Source organism: Ovis canadensis, chromosome 9 (genome assembly GCF_042477335.2).
Source record: "Ovis canadensis isolate MfBH-ARS-UI-01 breed Bighorn chromosome 9, ARS-UI_OviCan_v2, whole genome shotgun sequence".
NCBI classification, from domain to species: Eukaryota; Metazoa; Chordata; class Mammalia; order Artiodactyla; family Bovidae; genus Ovis; species Ovis canadensis.
The window spans coordinates 23,596,464-23,614,821 of NC_091253.1; the positions used below are offsets into that span (position 1 = coordinate 23,596,464).

The following is an 18,358-nucleotide window of genomic DNA, read 5'->3' on the forward strand; positions in this document are numbered from 1 at the left end:
GGCAAGCGGGAGGTGGAAGGCAGGGTTGTAAAGCTTAGAGCCCACAGGAATTGAGGATGTTACTGGAGCAGGTTCGTCTGCCCAGGAAACAGCAAGCAAAACCCAGAGACAACAAGGTTTGCAGCAGAGGAAGGATTTATTCACAAGGCAGCCAAGTGAGGTGATAGGAGGACAAGTCTCATATTTGCTTCCTGAAAGACGAGGGGCTTGCAACATTACAGTATAAAGAAGCAGGTTGGGGAAATTCCCTAGTGGTCCAGTGATTAGGACTCTGCACTTTCACTGCCAATGGCCTAGGTTCGATCCCTGGTAGGGGAACTAAGATCCCACAAGCCTCAGTGCCCCCCGCAAAAAGCAGGATGATTTTAGGTGTGGGGAGAGAACCTTGGAGGCAGGGAAGAGGTGAGATCATCTGTTCTGCAGAGGCACATCTGAATTACTTCTTCATGGGACACGTTAAAAATGGTAGCACTTGATGGGGTGGAGCTCTGAAGGCAAGAGGTCATTCGCTGGACCCCGGAGCAGGGCGTCGTACAAGCAAGCTTTTGTATCAACAATTAAAGCAAGCTCGATCCGTGAAGACAGGTTACAAATGGAGGGTCTGAGGGAAGGGCTACCCACTCCAGTATTCTGGCCCAGAAACTTCCATGGGCTGTACAGTCCGAAGGGCAGCAAACCTTCACACAGTTAACTTGCAGTGTTACTTCAGTTTTTTATATGTGTGTACGCACGTTATTTTTCAGATTCTTTTCCATTATAGGTTATTACAAGAAACTGAATATAATTCCCCACGCTATACAGTAGGGCCTTGTTTACCGCGGGGTTCTTAAGCGGTAAGACAAGCTCTAAGGTTTCTGTTACCAGTTTCTGTTAACCCTGTGGGGCGGTTTCAAGGGCAGAGCTGGCCGCTTAGAGGCCCTCCAGGGGAACGCAAAGCCACCTATCCGCACCTACCTTCCCTCCCTCCCAAGGACAGACTCACTCAGCCTCAGTCCTCAGGGGCGGGGCGTAGTCGGCGCGCAGGCGCAGGCGGAGGGGCCTGGTGCGCAGGCGCGGGAGCAGACGTCAGGCGCGCCCCGCCCTCGCGCCGTCGCTGGGACCTGCGAGGCGGTCCAGGTACTCCGGGCCAGGGACGGGTGGAAAAGGCGGTCGGACCGAAACCCACGGTCTTCGCCACGCCGCGTAGGGTCCTCTGCGTCCCTGCTCCTCGGTCCCCTCTCGGAGTTCTGTGTCCCGGGCCCCCGGGTCTCCTGGGTCCGTCCGGGGCTCTGAGGCCGTCTCCCGGGCCTGCGCGCCCGGCGCTCGCTGGGCTTTATCTGGGAGCTCGGCGCCCTGCTCGAGCAGGGTGACGATACTCAGCGTGTGGCCGCGGGCCTCCCCTTTCGTGGCTGCGTGGGGTCCCGCTGTAGGGCCACAGCCGAGCCCCTGATTGTTCCTGGCCCTCCCACCGCCTCACGGCTGCTGAGCGGTCTCCGTGTCCCTGCCCCGCCCCCGCCGCACCCTGCTGAACTCACAGCCTTGTCTTCCCGCTGCACTCCCTCCGCGCCGGGTCCCGGAGCTCAGCACGGGCTGTCTTCTCGCTACCTTGGTTCACCTTCGGCCATTTTCTGTGGGGCGCCACCCACCCGCTCAGTACCACAGTCTGAGCCTGCCCGTCCGAGCCTCTCCCCTGACCTCCAGGCGCCTCTGCAGCGTCCTTGAAGCCTGCGGAGCTTCTCAAAGCCCACATGTCCAAACCGTAGTACATCCACCTGCTCTCCACACCTACTTTGTTTACCTTCTCCGTGTTAGCTTATCTGATGGTCATGGTGCCTTTGGTCCGAAAATAAGGATGTCGTTCTTGAGTGCTTTTTAATTTTTACCCATTTTTAAGTTCTCCGTTGCACCTGGTGGGTCCGTCTCCAAAGCACGTCTGAACCTGGCCCCAGCCACTGCATCAGCTCAAGTGGGCAGGGCTCCTGCTTCCACTGTCTGCTCAGCTCACTGACCATCAGGGTCCCCGCGGACTTGTCCCCAGTTGTCCAGTGACTCCAGTTCGCTGCACCAGGATAAGCCCAGACTCATCTTGGCCTGTGAGTGGTGCGTCCTTTGGCAAACCACCCTCAGACATACACACATACCCGAGCCCACCCCCCACCCGCACCTCTGTCATCCCCTGGACTGTCCTCATTCAGAAAGTTCACCCCAACCCCCATTGGTCTGCTTCTCCAAATTTATCCTTGTGCGAAGACATACTCGGGATTGTCTTTTAAGAGGTTGTGTCTTGTGTTCTCTTCCCCAGGTCACTCCTCCAGTGGTCCCCAGGTCACTCCTCCAGTGGCTGCAGCATCTTCCTCTCTCTCCCGGTCACCTGACTCAGAGCTGGCAGGATGTTTCACGGGATCCCAGCCACTCCTGGCATGGGAGGCGAGTATGGCCCGTGCTGGGCCCAGGGACCCAGAGCGTGGAGGCTTTCAACCTGCAGAGGCCAGGGGTTGCCGGCAGGCTATAAGGTCCGACACAGCAAGGTCCCAGGGGGTAGCCAGGGGCCTAAAGACCTCCTCCAAGTGAGGTCAGCTGGATGCAGAGATGACAGCTGTAGTGTGGCGGGACTTCAGGGTGTCTCAAGTATCCCGGAGTCCCCAAGCCAGGGGGATGGTTGCAAAGCATGTGACAGACATTGTGTGCCCACAACCACATCATAAGCAAGTTGTGGTTGCTCAGCTGTGGGGCAGTAGCTGAGCAACAGGGGTGGAATGGAGCACCTGGACCTGGCATGCAGCCCCTGGACCCAGAGGCCTGTGCTCTGCTCGGGTCCCCTGCAGAGTGAGGGGCGCCTGTCCTCTGCTCGGGTCCCCTGGAGACTGAGGGAGGCTGGGCCAGGGTGGTGGCCAGGCTCACTGGGGTGACTTTCCACTCTGCCTGTTCTGTCGCAGCCCCTGGAAACAAGCCAGAGCTGTATGAGGTGAGTGGTGGGCACCTTCCTGGCCACGTCAACTGTGGTTCTCGTCTGCGTGGTCCTCTCTGGGGCCCCGCAGCCTCACTGGTGCTGCTGGCTGACCCTCCGCCCGGTCTCCCGACAGGAAGTGAAGCTGTATAAGAACGCCCGTGAGCGGGAGAAGTGAGTCCAGCCCCCAGGCTGCCTGCCTCCCCCACCATGGGGGTCTTCCCAGGGAAACAGGTCCCCAGAAGCCTCTGCTCGGGGTAGGGTGAGGAGGTGGCCAGACCAGGAGCTCCGCCTCAGTGGCACCAAGGCAGGGCTGGCAGGTGTGCTCAGGCCCTCAGCTTCCTGCCTGGGCAGCCGCACCTAAAGTCTGCGCCCCCTCAGGTACGACAACATGGCAGAGCTGTTTGCAGTGGTGAAGACGATGCAGGCCCTGGAGAAGGCGTACATCAAGGACTGCGTCACCCCCAACGAGTGAGAGCCCGCCTCCCTGCACCACTGGCCCACCCTCTGAAGCTCAGCTCTGGCCTCCGGGGCCAGGTGCTCAGTGGGGAGGGAGAGTGGGCAGTCCGGGGGCAATGCCCGCGTGGGCGTGACTGCACCCAGCTTTCTCCAGGGTTCTGCCCCCACTCCACTCCCCGGGGCTTCATCGGTGAGAACACTTTGAAGGGGAGCTGGGGGCTCGGGCAGTCAGTCCATGGGGAGCCACTGGCCAGGCCTGGCAGCCCGGAGGTATGTGGGGTCTTTGTCTAGCGCGTTTGCGCCCCGCAGCAGCACTGTGAGCTGTCCGTGTAGGGGCACAGCCAACACAGCCCAGGAAACAGGCTCAGGGACCTGGCTGGGACCTGCAGGGCCAACTTGCAAAGTCCAGGCTGCTCCTCTGTGGCAGCCATATTTTGGGCATAATACCCCCACCGCACCCCCTGCACCTTTCAAAGCTTCATGAGGAAGCCTCCGCCCCCATGGCCAGTCTCTGGCCCTTCACGTCTTGTCCATGTGAGCTGCCCCATGTCTGGAAGGGCAGAGGATAAACAGAAGGGACCCAGAGGCGCTGGCCTGGCACAGCCGGCAGCAGCCTGGCCTCTTCCTCCAGGTACACTGCAGCCTGCTCCCGACTCCTGGTCCAGTATAAGGCGGCCTTCCGGCAGGTCCAGGGCTCAGAAATCAGCTCCATTGATGAATTCTGCCGCAAGTTTCGCGTGAGTGAGCGACTCCTTCACCCCGAGGGACGAGGGGCAGGTGTAGGGGCCCGGGGCTGCGGCCGGGCTGCCCTGTGAGGGCCAGCCATGATCCCTCCCTTAGCTGGACTGCCCGCTGGCCATGGAGAGGATCAAGGAGGACCGGCCCATCACCATCAAGGACGACAAAGGCAACCTGAACCGCTGCATCGCCGACGTGGTCTCGGTGTGGGCCCTGTGCACATGAGCCGAACCGGCGGGGGGTCCTCCGGGGCGGTGGCTTGGGGTCCGCTCCGAGGCCCCGCCCCGCCACAGGCCTACGTGGGGCGTGTCCTGCATTCCCTCCCAGTAGCCCTCTGGCTGCAGGAATGGGTTCCGGGGTAGGCCCGTGTGGCCCTCCAGCTAAGGCGAGCAAGGGGCGGGGTGGGGCGGCCCCAGGCCCCTCTCTACAGAGGAACCAGGGTGTCGGGGTTCTGAGCTGGGGGTCCGGGAAATCACACGCGCACACACTCGCTCCCAGCTCTTTATCACGGTGATGGACAAGCTGCGCCTGGAGATCCGAGCCATGGATGAGGTGCGGCCCTGGGCAGGGGGAAGGGGGGGCATTCTGAGGAGCCAGGCTCGGGGGCGGGTCTCAGCGGGCGCTGTTCCCTTAGATCCAGCCTGACCTGCGGGAGCTGATGGAGACCATGCACCGCATGAGCCACCTGCCCCCGGACTTCGAGGGCCGCCAGACAGTCAGCCAGTGGTGAGTGCCTGTCGCTTGCCAGGGCCCCCAACCCTACCCACCCCCAACCCCTAGCCCCAGCCCCCTCCCCTGCGCACACACCACCTGGGTCTATAGCTACACACACACACGCATGCACGCACGCTTTGGCCCCATAGTCCCTCCCTCCACACACACATACATACATATACAAACACACATATATACAAACACACACACACACACTGCAGCCCCATAGCCCTCCCTCCACACACACATACATACATATACAAACACACATATACAAACACACACACACACACTGCAGCCCCATAGCCCTCCCTGTCCACCACTGCACACACACAGAAGCACTGTAGCCCTCCCCCCCAGACAGAGCCCCTCCTCCAAGCCCCATAGCCTTACACACACACACCCCAGCCCCACAGCCCTCCCCCTCCACCACCACACACACACAGGCACTGCACCCTGTGCCCCGCAGGCTGCAGACCCTGAGTGGCATGTCGGCCTCAGACGAGCTGGATGACTCCCAGGTGCGCCAGATGCTCTTCGACCTGGAGTCGGCCTACAATGCCTTCAACCGCTTCCTGCATGCCTGAGCCCTGGCCCCCCAGGCCCGCCTTCCGCCATGGTTCCTGCTTCCCCGGACACCTGCTTTCCACGACCACCCGTCTGTGTCTGTTCATGGCTTCTGGAGTCCCCTCTTCCTAATAAAGCTGTTTTCTGATCTCTCTGCTGCTGAGGGCACTCCTCCTCCTCCAGCCCTTCCCTGTCTGTCCTCTCAGCCCTGGGAGCAGGCATTGGCCTCCCTGGTGGGCACAGTCTGACAAGCAGGCAGGGGTGACTAAATCTGCCGGCCACAGCCACCCCCAGTCTGAGAGCAGGAGGCTGTGCTGCCTGGGCTTGGTGGTCTGGCCACAGCCCCACCAGCATCTCCTGGCCCTGGAGACGGGCAGCTGGGGCAGGCTCACGCCTTTGCAGCAGGACCCGTCCTCGCGCAGGGCTCACTGGAGTCCCAGCTGACAGCTGCCAAGGGCAGTCCTGACCCAGGAGCAGAGCCAGTGGACAGTTCAGAACCCCTGGACTGGCCTCGCCCAAAGCCTGGTGGGGAAGCACCCCCTGCTCCCTGTGCCCGCTCCGGGACCTCGGTTCCATGCTGTTCACATCCGTTCCCTTCAGGCAGACAGCAGTAAACCAGAGACCAAGGCTCTGGGTGCCAAGGTGGGTTAGTCTCAGCAGCTGTGGCGTTGGGACGAGGGACAAGCCAGTTTCACTGTAACATTTTCTTAGTGGTGGTTCTTCGTATCTGGCTTCTAAAGGCAACAAGGTAAAGTGTGGTGTTTCGAGGGGGCAGTGAGGAGGTGCGCTTATGGACTCAGCAAGAACAGAGGATGACGGGAATGAGCGGGGTTGCTGGAAAAGGAGGAGAGGGGTGCAGGAAGACAGGTGGGGTGGGGACTGGCCGGTGAAGGCTTAGGATTGTACCCAGGAGTCCTGGATGCCAGTGAGGCTCTCAGAGCTGTGTATGTGTGTTGAGGGGAGCAGAGTTCACGCGTGTGTGTGTGTGTCTGTGTGAGAGCAGGGTGGCAGCTGGGGGCTGACGTCAGTGTGGACTGTGCTGTGTGTGGTGCCCACAGTCGCTGCTGCTGGTCCAGAGACAGCAGTGGGGAGAGAACTCGGGAATTGCACTCAGGCTTGAGTGTTGGGAGGCCCAAGGCTCCTTTGGCCTTCGGGGCTCCTCCCAGTGACCTTGAGGGAGTGGGTGGGGCTTAGCCCCAAAGCCCTGCTGTCTAGGGAGGTCAAGGGGCAGGGGGCCAGGGAGGGTCCTTGGGGTCTCATTGCCTCCACCCACCCATCTCCAGAACCCTTCTCACAGGCGCCCACTACTCCTGCCACCTCCACCTACCATTCTGGATTCTGAAAACTAGAGACCTCAACACCCCCTGAGGGAGTTCAGGGTGGAGTGAGGCACTCTGTGCTCCAGGGAATCTGGTGGGACTGGTCTTTAGATAGTTGGATGTTTTTATGAACATATTCCATTATCTCAATCCTTGCATCTCCTCCCGTCTAGAGAAGCACTAAATATTTCCCTTCATGGTGAAGTCAGATCCTCATGACTAACAAAAAACCTTTTGTGAAATGAGTGCTTCATGGTATTGGACTCCCCCTTCACCAAAACCTTATATATTGACTTTCCCCCACTGCCACTTTGGAGCAGTTTCTCAGAGCTGAGATGCTGCCTCCTGGGCTGCAGTCCTCATTTTGATCCAAATAAAACTTAACTCACAGCTCTTAAGTTGTACATGTTTTCTTTTTGTTTTTAAGTCAACAGACTGCATCCCTGCTTCCCTGTCCATCACCAACTCCCAGAGTTTACTCAGACTCATGTCCATTGAGTTGGTGATGCCATCCAACCATCTCATCCTCCGTCATCCCCTTCTCCAACCACCTTCAATCTTTCCCAGCATTAGGGTCTTTTCCGATGAGTCAGTCCATCGCATCAGGTGGCCAAAGTATTGGAATTTCAGCTTCAGATGAATATTCAGGACTGATTTCCTTTAGGATAGACTGGTTGGATCTCCTTGCAGTCCAAGGGACTCCCAGGAGTCTTCTCCAACACCACAGTTCAAAAGCATCAGTTCGGCGCTCAGCTTTCTTTGTAGTCCAACTCTCACATCCATACATGACTACTGGAAAAACCATAGCTTTGATTAAATGGACCTTTGTTGGCAAAGTAATGTCTCTGCTTTTTAATATCCTGTCTAGTTCGGTCATAACTTCTTCCAAGGACTAAGTGTCTTTTAATTTCAAGGCTGCAGTCACCATCTGCAGTGATTTTGGAGTCCAAAAAAATAAAGTCTGCCACTGAAATAAAGTCTGTCACTGCTTCCCCATCTATTTGCCATGAAGAGATGGGACCGGATGCTATGATCTTACTTTGAGTAACTGTTGAGCTTTAAGCCAACTTTTTCACTGTCCTCTTTGACTTTCATCAAGAGGCTCTTTAGTTCTTCACTTTCTGCCATAAGGGCAGTGTTATCTGCATATCTGAGGTTATTGATATTTCTCCCAGCAATCTTGATTCCAGCTTGTGCTTCCTCCAGCCCAGCGTTTCTCATGATGTCCTCCATATAAGTTAAACAAGCAGGGTGTCAACAGACAGCCTTGACGTACTGCTTTTCCTATTTGGAACCAGTCTGTTGTTCCATGTCCAGTTCTAACTGTTGCTTCCTGACCTGCATACGGATTTCTCAAGAGGCAGGTCAGGTAGTCTGGTATTCCCATCTCTTTCAGACTTTTCCACAGTTTGTTGTGCTCCACACAGTCAAAGGCTTTGGCATAGTCAATAAAGCAGAAGTAGATGTTTTTCTGGAACTCTCTTGCTTTTTCAATGATTCAGCGGATGTTAGCAATCTGATCTCCAGTTCCTCTACATTTTCTGAAACCAGCTTGAACATCTGGAAGTTCATGGTTCACATATTGTTGAAGCCTGGCTTGGAGAATTTTGAACATTACTAGGGTGTGAGATGAGTGCAATTGTGCAGTAGTTTGAGCATTCTTTGGAGAAGGAAAAGGCAACCCACTCCAGTATTCTGGCCTGCAGAATTCCATGGACTGTATAGTTGGGGTTGCAAAGAGTCGGAACGACTGAGAAACTTTAACTCACTCACTTGAGCATTCTTTGGCATTACCTTTCTTTGGGATTGGAATGAAAACTGACCTTTTCCAGTCCTGTGGCCACTGCTGAGTTGTCCAAATTTGCTGGCATGTTGAGTGCAGCACTTTCACAGCATCATCTTTCAGGATTTGAAACAGCTCAACTGGAATTCCATCACCTCCACTAGCTTTGTTCGTAGTGAAGCCTCCTAAGGCCCACTTGACTTCACATTCCAGGATGTCTGGCTCTGGATCACACCATCATGATTATCTGGGTCATGAAGATCTTTTTTGTGTAGTAGTTCTGTGTATTCTTGCCACCTCTTCTTAATGTTTTCTGCTACTGTTAGGTCCATAGCATTTCTGTCCTTTATTGAGCCCATCTTTGCATGAAGTGTTCCCTTGATATCTCTAATTTTCTTGAAGAAATCTCTAGTCTTTCCCATTCTATTGTTTTCCTCTATTTCTTTGCACTGGTCACTGAGGAAGGCTTTCTTTTTTCACCTTGCTGTTCTTTGGAACTCTGCATGCAAATGAGTATATCTATCCTTTTCTCCTTTACTTTTTGCTTCTCTTCTTTTCACAGATATTTTTAAGGCCTCCTCAGACAGCCATTTTGCTATTTTGCATTTCTTTTTCTTGGGGATGGTCTTGATCCCTCTCTCCTGTACAATGTCACGAACCTCTGTCCGTAGTTCATCAGGCACTCTATCTATCAGATCTAGTCCCTTAAATCTACTTCTCACTTCCACTGTAAAATCGTAAGGGATTTGATTTAGGTCATACCTGAATTGTCTAGTGGTTTTCCCCAGTTTCTTCATTTTAAGTCTGAATTTGGCAATAAGGAGTTGATGATCTGAGCCACAGTCAGCTCCTGGTCTTGTTAACATAGGAACCTGGAATGTTAGGTCCATGAATCATGCAAATTGGAAGTGGTCAAACGAGATGGCAAGAGTGAACGTTGACATTTTAGGAAGCAGCGAACTAAAATGCACTGGAATGGGTGAATTTAACTCAGATGACCATTAGATCTACTACTGTGGGCAAGAATCCTTTAGAAGAAATGGAGTAGCCATCATAGTCAACTGAAGATTCCAAAATGCAGTACTTGGATGCAATCTCAAAAATGACAGAATGCTCTGTTTCCAAGGAAAACCATTCAATATCACACTAATCCAAGTCTATGCCCTGACCAATAATGCTGAAGAAGCTGAAGTTGAACAGTTCTATGAAGACCTACAAGACCTTTTAGAACTAACACCCCCAAAAGATGTCCTTTTCATTATTGGGGTCTGGAATGCAAAAGTAGGAAGTCAAGAAACACCTGGAGTAACAGGCAAATTTGGCCTTGGAGTACAGAAAGAAGCAGGGCAAAGGCTAATAAAGTTTTGCCAAGAGAACACACTGGTCATAGCAAACACCCTCTTCCAACAACACAAGGGAAGACTCCACACATGGACATCACTAGATGGTCAACACTGAAATCAGAATGATTATATTCTTTGCAGCCAAAAATGGAGAATGATGATCCAGACATTTTAAAAATGTCTAGAGCCATTTTATCTCCATCCAGGGATGGGCTCTAGGGCTGCTCTGAATATCATGCAGTGAACATGATATTCTGGATGGGCTGATGCAGGAGGGATCTGGGGGTCTGCCCAGCACTGAGGGTGGACAGGCACGTGTGCAGGGAAGCTGCTGACATGCTCTGGCAGAACTGGGCTAGGAAGGCAGGGCTGGGGCAAACATGAAGCAGGGAAACGTGGGCCCACACAGAGGGGCGCTGAGACCCGGGGGCCTGCCAGTGGGGTCAGGCCTGCACACCGGACCTGGGGGGCTGACCAGACGTCTGCGCTGAGACCTCTTCCCTGAAGCTCTCCAGGCCCGAAGAGTGCAGGATGAGGTGGCTCAGCTCCGGCCGGCCCAATGGCCGTGGCAAGGTGGGATAGGAAAAGGGATAGTTTGACCCATGGACTTCACAACTGTGTGAGGGGGCCCTTCCTAATTGACCCAGGGGTCCAGGAACCCTCAGGCTCTTTCCAAGTCCGCCACTTCCCCATACCCCATCAAAGCCCACCAAGGTCACCCTGCAGTGAGGGAGGGGCAGGACTGCGCCTGAACTCAGCCCATGGCTCCTGCTTGGCCAGGTGCCCTGCCCCAGGTGGCAGGGGACGCTGGGACAGAGTCCCAAGGCCTGGGCTCCCAGCTCTCTTAGAGCTTCTCCTCCCCCACCCCAACCACACCCCACAGAGGGGTCTGTCCAATCAGGCATGCAAGGGGCCACCTAAACACTCCCTCTAGAAGGCAAGGCTGCCCTGAGACCTGCCTGGGCGGAAGCGACTGGCTCCCCGCGGTCTGCCCCTTTCCCCAGATTGCCAACTAGGCAGAGATAAGGCCTAGGGGTTCAAAGGCCAGAGTGAGAGCCCGCAGGGACGGGCAGGGCTGGGAGCCACACTTCTCCCCACCCCCAAGCCCCTTCCCAGGTGGAGTGACCAGTGCCCAGGGCAGAAGCCTGGCTCCTGCTCCCTTCTGTTTATGTGGCACTTTGGCCATTTCCCGGGGATTTTCCCTGGAGGCCAGAGAGGGAGTATGACTCAGTACCTCATCTCAGTTCCCCCTGATTCTGTTGTGGAATCCGGAGTCAAAAACACACCTCGGAGGACACTCAAGACAGTGGAGTACAGTTTATTACGCCAGCGGGTCCAACGGGGATCTGTTCCCAACAAGGACCGTGATGTTTCTGAGAGGCCCCGTTTCATACCCCCCACTACGCGACTGGTTACATGTTAGCAACCTCTATGTTGCATATAATTGAGTTTCACAACAAGTAGGTGCTAGGAGAACAAACAATTAAGACTAAAGGGGGGAACAATGATTATATATCAAGGGGGGATGTCTCCATGGTTAACCTAACAGGCAGCCTGGCCTCAACTACAATCTCCGTTTGTCACCTGTACGGAAGGAGTGAAGTGAAGTCGCTCAGTCCTGTCTTTGCAACCCCAGGGACTGTAGCCTACCAGGCTCCTCTCTCCATGGGATTCTCCAGGCAAGAGTACTGGAGTGGGTTGCCGTTTCCTTCTCCAGGGGATCTTCCTGACCCGGGGATCGAACCCGGGTCTCCCAGACGCTTTAACCTCTGAGCCACCAGGGAAGCCTCCAGGAAACCTGGTTTTCACTAGCAACAGTTTCCTCACTCTCCGGCAGGGCTCAGGCCCAGGTCACATCCTCTCTTTAAGATGGATGACAGGCTTCAGGATGCAGTCTCTCCTGCTTTCCGCACATGGGCCCCAGCAAGTCCACCCTGAGAATTTCAACACAGCTCAGGACCCACACCCCACCCCCAGGTAGGGCTCTGCGCGGTGTCTGAGCTGCCTTGAGGGGCAAGATGCTGCAGCGGTGGGGGGGTGGGGGTGGGGAGGGGGGCCGAGCTGCGCTGGAGCTCTCCGGTGGGGTGGGGGACAGCCCCGGTGGCCTCCTGGAACCTGTGCCCCAGACGCCCTCGGCTTGGAGGCAGCCCCTAGCGAGAGGGCCACAGGAAGCCAACCCGGACAGAAACCGAGGCCCCGTAAAAGCAAGTTCCTCTGCCAAGTCTATGCTTAACCTCTGTACACAAAATGTCATTCCTTTTTTGTCCAACACTTGTTCTCAAAATTGAGAAGTTAAAAAGGGGGCCGGGGCACGGAGATGGAAAATGAACTGCACCCTGTAGGGCCCTTCCCAGTAAAATCCTTTCCAGGTCCTCCATTTCTCCTTGTAGGAAACAGGCTTCCTTCAGTCCCCTAAGACCTCTCCTGAATTCCAAAGGTCAGGTTCAAATAGTTGCTAATCTGGGAAGGGCGGGACACAGAAACCAAGGAGGGGCAGTTGAGAAACTACAGCTTTGGGGCAGGGTCTCTTGAGCTTTTCTGCCAGGACTAAGGTCCCAGCCTAGCAAGGGAGCCCAGGGCACCACCGCTACCTCTCCACCAACCAATTATGAGAAAGCCCTCTTCCCAAATTCTGCCTATTGCAGACTCCCCCCAAAGCCATCCAGAGATTTAAGGGATTTTGAACATGAGTCACCTGTTCTTGCTCGGCACCACAATAAACCTTTCTCTGCTGCAAGCTTCAACGTCACCATGTGTCCTGCACACAGACTTGCATTCAGTAACAAGACCCTTGAAGAAGCAGAGGGGTGAGCCAAGCCCATCCACCCAGGGACCCCGGCCTCACCCTGGGGCAGCAGCACCGGGCTCAGGGAGGACTCCCACTGGAATGGTTAACCTGCGGCAACGCCTTGGCAGCCAATCACAGGGCCCCGCAGGAAATGCCTGGAGAGCCTCGCCGGGCGGGCCGTCCCGGCCCAGCCCCAGTCTAGCATCAGGCAGCCCCTGCGGCCCGCAGCCACACAGGCGAGCACGGCCTACCCTGAGCTCAAGGCACTGGGCTGCTGCAGCATGGCGCTCCTGGGCCGGCCCGGACTGGGGCCATTGCTGGTTGTGCTGGCCGCGCTGGCAGCGTCGGGGACGACGAACACCCCTGCTCGTCTGCTGACCCTGCTGTCCTCAGGCCAGGGCGCTCTGGACCGCGTGGCGCTGGGCGGCCTGTTAAATACACTGGCGGCCCGTGTGCACTGTGCCGACGGGCCGTGTGGAAAGGTAACACCCCCAACCGACGGGTCCTCGGGCCCGGCCCCAGCCCAAGCCCGCCGCTCCACCCCAAGGCCGAGGCCAGCTGCAAAGGGCCCGGGCAAACTCCAGAAGGCGGGCCGCGCGGTGCCTGATGCCGGGCCCTGCCCGCAGGCCCAAGCCCACTCTCCTCTGCTCCCTTTCAGAGCCCTCTGAGCTCCCCGGGTGGGGGGGTACAGCTCTGGGATCCTATGGCTGCCCTCCCACCCCTTCAGCACCCCCCTCTCCCCACCCCAAAATTTAAAATGGTTCCACGCAGAAACCTCCCTGGGATGGGGGACCCTCCGTGGGTGTGCCTGACTGTCACGGGGGAGGGCAGGGGTCTGTGAGCGAGCCAACGGTGGAGGGCACCAGCGTGAGGGACAGGAGGGTGGCAGCCCTCGTGTATGGCCCCCACCCGCCCGTCTGTGCCAACAGTGCCTGTCTGTGGACGACGTCCTGGCTCTGGGCAGGCCTGAGCAGCCCGAGGCCCCCTTGGGCCCGGTCCTGGAGCCTAGGCACATCGCCCGCCTCAGTGCTGCCGCCGCCCTTTACCTCAGCGACCCGGTGGGCACCTGCGCCGAGGTCCGGGCTGGCCACTGGGCTGCCCGCGCCGACCAGCTCCTGGTCCTGCTCGAGAGCCCTCAGGCCCTGAGCCCGGCCCTGACTAGGCTGCTGCAGCGGATCCAAGCCCGCGCCGCTGGCCAGCCTGCTTCTCAGCAGGTGGGCACCTGGGCCAGCTCCCCAGGGGCACTAGGGGAAGAGGGTCCGAGAGGGAGTGAGAGAAGGGGGACCACTTGGGTGGCGCTGGGCTCAGCACCTTTCTGAGTGCTCAGGGGAGCCTGGGTTGGGGGTCACAAGTGGACACTCACCGCTGAGCCGGGCAGGGCTGCAGGCATCCCGAGAGGGCCCTGATCCTCGACGGGGCTGAGAAAGCTCCCAGGGCTCCAAGGAAGAGCCCGGACAAGGCGGGGCCGGGAAGGGGACAGCTGCGGTGCCTGGAGTTCAGCGGAGTCCGGGGGCACCGGGGCACTGCGGAGAGAGAGGCCAGTGTGGCTGCGCTGCTTGAGACACTGAGGCCGGCTCCTCCCCAGGCCTGTGTGGACCTGCCTCAGCTGCTGGGGGAGGCGGCAGGGGTGGGGGCTCCCGGCAGCCCCGGCCCGGTGCTGGCTGCCCTGCTGGACCATGTCAGGAGCGGCGCCTGCTTCCACGCCCTGCCGACCCCCCAGTATTTCGTGGACTTCGTGTTCCGGCAGCACAGCAGCGAGAACCCCAACATCACCCTGGATGGTGAGGCCTGAGCTGGGCTACGGGGCAGGGAGTGCCCTGAACCCCAGCATCCGCCCCCCTGGGGAGTGCAGGGCTGGAACGGATTTTCACCCTCTGCCAGAGCTGGCGGCCTTGATGGAGCGCCTGGGGCTGGGCGGAGCGGCAGAGCCCCATGACGGCCACAGTGACGACAGTCCTCTGGGAAAGGGTCAGGGCCCCGTGCCCCTTGCCACCACCAACAGCAGCGCCAGCGCGTGGGACACGGTGAGCCGTCCATGTGCCCGAGTTCCGGAAAGAGGTGGGGGCCCATGGACCGCTCAGGGCCCTGAACACCAGATCTGTCACCCCCACCCCAGCTGTGCCTGAGTGCTCAAGACATCATGGCTGTGTACGGAATGTCTGAGCAGGCTGGGGTGACGCCGGACGACTGGGCCCGACTGAGCCCGGCTCTGCTCCAGCAGCAACTGAGCGGGGCCTGCAGCCCCCAGCCCACACTCCCCACCCAGGATCAGCTCAGCCAGGCCGAGAGTGAGTCTCCACCCTACTCCCTAGAAGCGCCAGCCCGGCGGTGCCCAAGGGGCTGGCAGCAAGGAGATGGAACCAAACAGGGAGGAGAAAGTAGCCGCTGGGCTGCAGAGAGCTGGGGCCAGGGCTGGCAGACCGGGCAGCAGGGTGGAGAGGCAACAGGGAAGGGGGTGCTGCGAGGGAAGAGGATGGGGGCTTGAGGCCAGGGGCCAGCAGGAAGCCGAGGCCAGGACTGCACCCGACTGCCTGCAACCTTGGGGGGCTCCTGCTCCTCCCAGACTCGGTCTGGACGCCCCTCCCGGGAAAGCAAGGGGCCACGGCTGGGAGGGAGGTGCTCACTGTCCTCCCTGCCCAGGGTACCTGTACGGCTCCCTGGCCACGCTGCTGATCTGCCTGTGCTCTGTCCTCGGGCTCCTGCTCCTCGTCTGTGCCAGCTGTAGGATCACCTCCCACTACGTCATCCAGGCCTTCCTGAGCATGGCTGTGGGCGCACTCACCGGCGACGCCCTCCTGCACTTGATGCCTAAGGTTGCCCCAGCCTGCCACAGCCCTTCCTGACCCCTAACCTCTATCCGCCTGTCTGGGAGGAGGTCCCAAGGCACAGGGTCCAGTGTCCTTTGCCCACCCCCCCCACCAGGTGCTGGGGCTGCACACCCATGACGGGGAGGACCCTGGGCTCCAGACCACCTGGCACCTCCTAGCTGTGCTGGGCGGGCTCTATGCCTTCTTCCTGTTCGAGAGCCTCTTCAACCTCTTGCTGCCCCTGGACCCCGAGGTCAGGTGCTTGGGGGCTGGGCGTGGTGTGGGCAGGGGTGGCGGAGGCACGGTGGATCCTGAGCCTCCGTCCCCGCAGGACCCAAAGGATGGGGCCTGCAGCCACGGCCACAGCCACGGTGGCCACAGCCACGGTGTGTCCCTGCAGCTGGCGCCCAGCGACCGCCGGCAGCCCAAGCAGCTCCATGAGGGCTCTCGCGCAGACCTGGTGAGCCCGCCCTGCCTGGGGTCACCCGCCCTGGCGGAGCCCTGTCTGCGCTCCCAGTCACCCATCCAGGGCTTCCTCCCTGGCCTGATCTGGGGACTTGGCTCCGCGTGATCCTCACCTTCCCACCCTGAGTCTAATCTACGCGGCCCGCCCACCAACCCGGTCTCCCGTCCAGGTGGCGGAGGAGGACCCCGAGCTGCTGAGCCCGGAGCCCCGGAGGCTGAGCCCAGGTGAGCCCTGAGGGAGGCCCCGGAGCGTTGGGGGTCAGGGTCTCGGTGCGCGGCCGCAGGCACGGGGACGGGGATGGGGACGGAGGAACGGGCGGGGCAAACGCGCACCCACGCCCGCCGCGCCCGCAGAGCTGAGACTGCTGCCCTGGGTGATCACGCTGGGCGACGCCGTGCACAACTTCGCCGACGGGTTGGCCGTGGGCGCCGCCTTTCTGTCCTCCTGGAAGACGGGTCTGGCCACCTCGCTGGCCGTGTTCTGCCACGAGGTGCCGCACGAGCTGGGTGAGCCTTGAGGGGTTCCCGCCAGCCATGGGCGGGGTGCGGGGGCGGGGGGGGGGGTTGGTCTGCCCGCAGCGGGGGCTCTGGGTGTGGCTGGTCGGCCGCGCTGTTGGGCGGGACTGTCGGGGAGTGGGCGCGGCCCTCGACCTGACCCCAGCCCCGCCCGCGACTCATGGCTCAGATAGTGAAGAATCCGCCTGCAGTGCAGGAGATCCGGGTTCGATCCCTGGGTCGGGAAGATCCCCTGGAGCAGGGAATGGCAACCCACTCCAGTACTCTTGCTTGGAGAATCCCATGGACAGAGCGGCCTGGGGGGCTACGATCCATGGGGTCTCAAGAATCGGACACGACGGAGCGACTAAACCACCCCCACCTCCCTCCCCAGGGGACTTCGCGGCCCTGCTGCACGCGGGGCTGTCGGTGCGCCGCGCGCTGCTCCTGAACTTGGCCTCGGGGCTCACGGCCTTCATCGGCCTCTACGTTGCGCTCGCGGCCGGCGTAGGCGAAGACGGCGAGACCTGGATCCTGGCGGTGGCCGCCGGCCTCTTCCTCTACGTGGCGCTCTGCGACATGGTCAGAGCCGGGTGGGCGGGGGCTGCCCCGGGCGGGCGCTGGGCGGGCGCTCTGAGCCGGTCCTGACTCGGGCGCCGTCCTCAGCTCCCGGCCATGCTGAACGTCCGCGACCGGCGGCCCTGGCTCCTCTTCCTGCTCCACAACGTTGGCCTGCTGGGCGGCTGGACCGTCCTGCTGCTGCTGTCGCTGTATGAGGATAACATCGCCTTCTGAGAGCTTCTGCCCCCCCCCCGCCCTCCTCCCCTTGGCTCTGGCTCCTGACCCTGGGCGCTCGCAGCCCTTCAGGCGCACGGTCTCCGGGAGCGCCCAGCCCTTCCCCCACGCCCTGCTTCCCAGCTTCAATAAATGCTCTTGTCCTTGGAGCCCGGCCTGCTCGCCTCATCTCGCCTCCCCAGGAGAGGACGTTTCCCACCAAGAAACGTCGACAGGTGGGGCATCCTCTCCGCACAGCAGTGCCTGGTGCCTGATGGGGAGTCAGGACAGTTGAACTCAGGGCCCTCCAAGAAGCCAGCCTCAGACCCGCGTCTGTGATGCATGTGAAGCGAAGCCCAGAGAAGTGGGTCCGGGGCTCGGGCAGCAGGTAGGACCTGGTGTCCCATCAGGACTGCAACCTCCCGCCCCGGCCCTCCTCCCGCGCTCCCTGCCGGCCTTCTGCGGCTCTTCCCAGGGCGGAGCTGCTTCAGTGCCTCTGGCTCTCTCCAGGCTGGGCCCCTTTGTCCCACAGACACACCGCACAGTTAGGGCGTGAACCACGTGCCAGGCTTGAGTCTGAGGGTTCTGTGGTCACTGAGCTGTTTAGCCGTCACAGTTGCCCTGTGATGTGAGTGCTGTGACTGCCCGTCTGACTCAGATGGGGAGGGCCCGTGGCCTGGCCACGGCCCCTGCTTTGCCCACTCCCTCCTCTGGCACATCCTCCGGGTGGCTCTGGCTGGTTGATGTGGGTTTTTTACGATTTTCCTTAGTTTTGGTGTGCTGGGTCTCCGCTGCTGCTCAGGCTTGCTCCAGTTGTGGGGCTCGTGGGTCACACCCCAGTTGCAGTGTGTGCTTCTCATTGCGGTGGATTCTCTGGTTGAGAAGTATGGGCTCTAGGACACTTGAGCTTCAGTATTTGCAGCACGTGGGCTCAGCCTTTGCGGCTCCCAGGCTCTAGAGCACAGGCTTAATAGTTGTGGCGCATGGGCTTAGTAGCTCTGCAGCATGTGGGATCTTCCTGGATCGGGGATCCAGCCCATGTCTCCTGCGTTGGCAGGCAGATTCTTTGCCACTGAGCCACCAGGGAAGCCCTGGCTCCAGTTCTTTTTTGTTTTTTGAATTACTTTTTCTTCATGCTCTCAGAACTTTATTAGGTGGAGTTTGGGCAAAGGAGAGAGAA

At 59.1% G+C, this 18,358-nt stretch overlaps 2 protein-coding genes and 1 long non-coding RNA gene across 17 annotated transcripts; 2 read left to right on the forward strand and 1 right to left on the reverse strand.

Annotated features, from left to right (window-relative positions):
- Nucleotides 1-975: 975 nt before the first annotated feature.
- Nucleotides 976-5,558, forward strand: VPS28 (VPS28 subunit of ESCRT-I). Of its 15 annotated transcripts, none has more exons than XM_069599793.1 (11): nucleotides 976-1,116; nucleotides 1,874-2,072; nucleotides 2,282-2,406; nucleotides 2,916-2,944; nucleotides 3,063-3,100; nucleotides 3,308-3,397; nucleotides 4,017-4,122; nucleotides 4,226-4,327; nucleotides 4,622-4,675; nucleotides 4,758-4,849; nucleotides 5,307-5,558. In XM_069599793.1, the coding sequence occupies exons 3-11, from the start codon at nucleotides 2,370-2,372 to the stop codon at nucleotides 5,422-5,424; spliced, it is 666 nt and encodes a 221-aa protein (XP_069455894.1). In that variant the 5' UTR covers nucleotides 976-1,116; nucleotides 1,874-2,072; nucleotides 2,282-2,369; the 3' UTR covers nucleotides 5,425-5,558. The 15 variants fall into 15 exon arrangements, with proteins under 15 accessions (XP_069455894.1, XP_069455905.1, XP_069455897.1 ...); XM_069599796.1 differs by having other exon boundaries at nucleotides 994-1,116; nucleotides 2,305-2,406; XM_069599794.1 differs by having other exon boundaries at nucleotides 1,004-1,116; nucleotides 1,874-2,079.
- A 3,507-nt stretch (nucleotides 5,559-9,065) lies between these two features.
- Nucleotides 9,066-17,348, forward strand: SLC39A4 (solute carrier family 39 member 4). Its single transcript, XM_069599615.1, has 12 exons — nucleotides 9,066-13,119; nucleotides 13,567-13,851; nucleotides 14,223-14,418; nucleotides 14,519-14,661; nucleotides 14,754-14,925; nucleotides 15,278-15,450; nucleotides 15,560-15,697; nucleotides 15,776-15,904; nucleotides 16,080-16,134; nucleotides 16,264-16,416; nucleotides 16,799-16,986; nucleotides 17,071-17,348. The coding sequence occupies exons 1-12, from the start codon at nucleotides 12,919-12,921 to the stop codon at nucleotides 17,197-17,199; spliced, it is 1,962 nt and encodes a 653-aa protein (XP_069455716.1). The 5' UTR covers nucleotides 9,066-12,918; the 3' UTR covers nucleotides 17,200-17,348.
- LOC138445681 (uncharacterized) lies at nucleotides 11,152-13,542 on the reverse strand. The gene is made up of 3 exons (XR_011258951.1): nucleotides 12,695-13,542; nucleotides 12,545-12,607; nucleotides 11,152-11,783 (listed from the first exon to the last, which is right to left on the reverse strand). It is a non-coding gene; the product is annotated as an uncharacterized lncRNA (long non-coding RNA).
- Nucleotides 17,349-18,358: the final 1,010 nt, after the last annotated feature.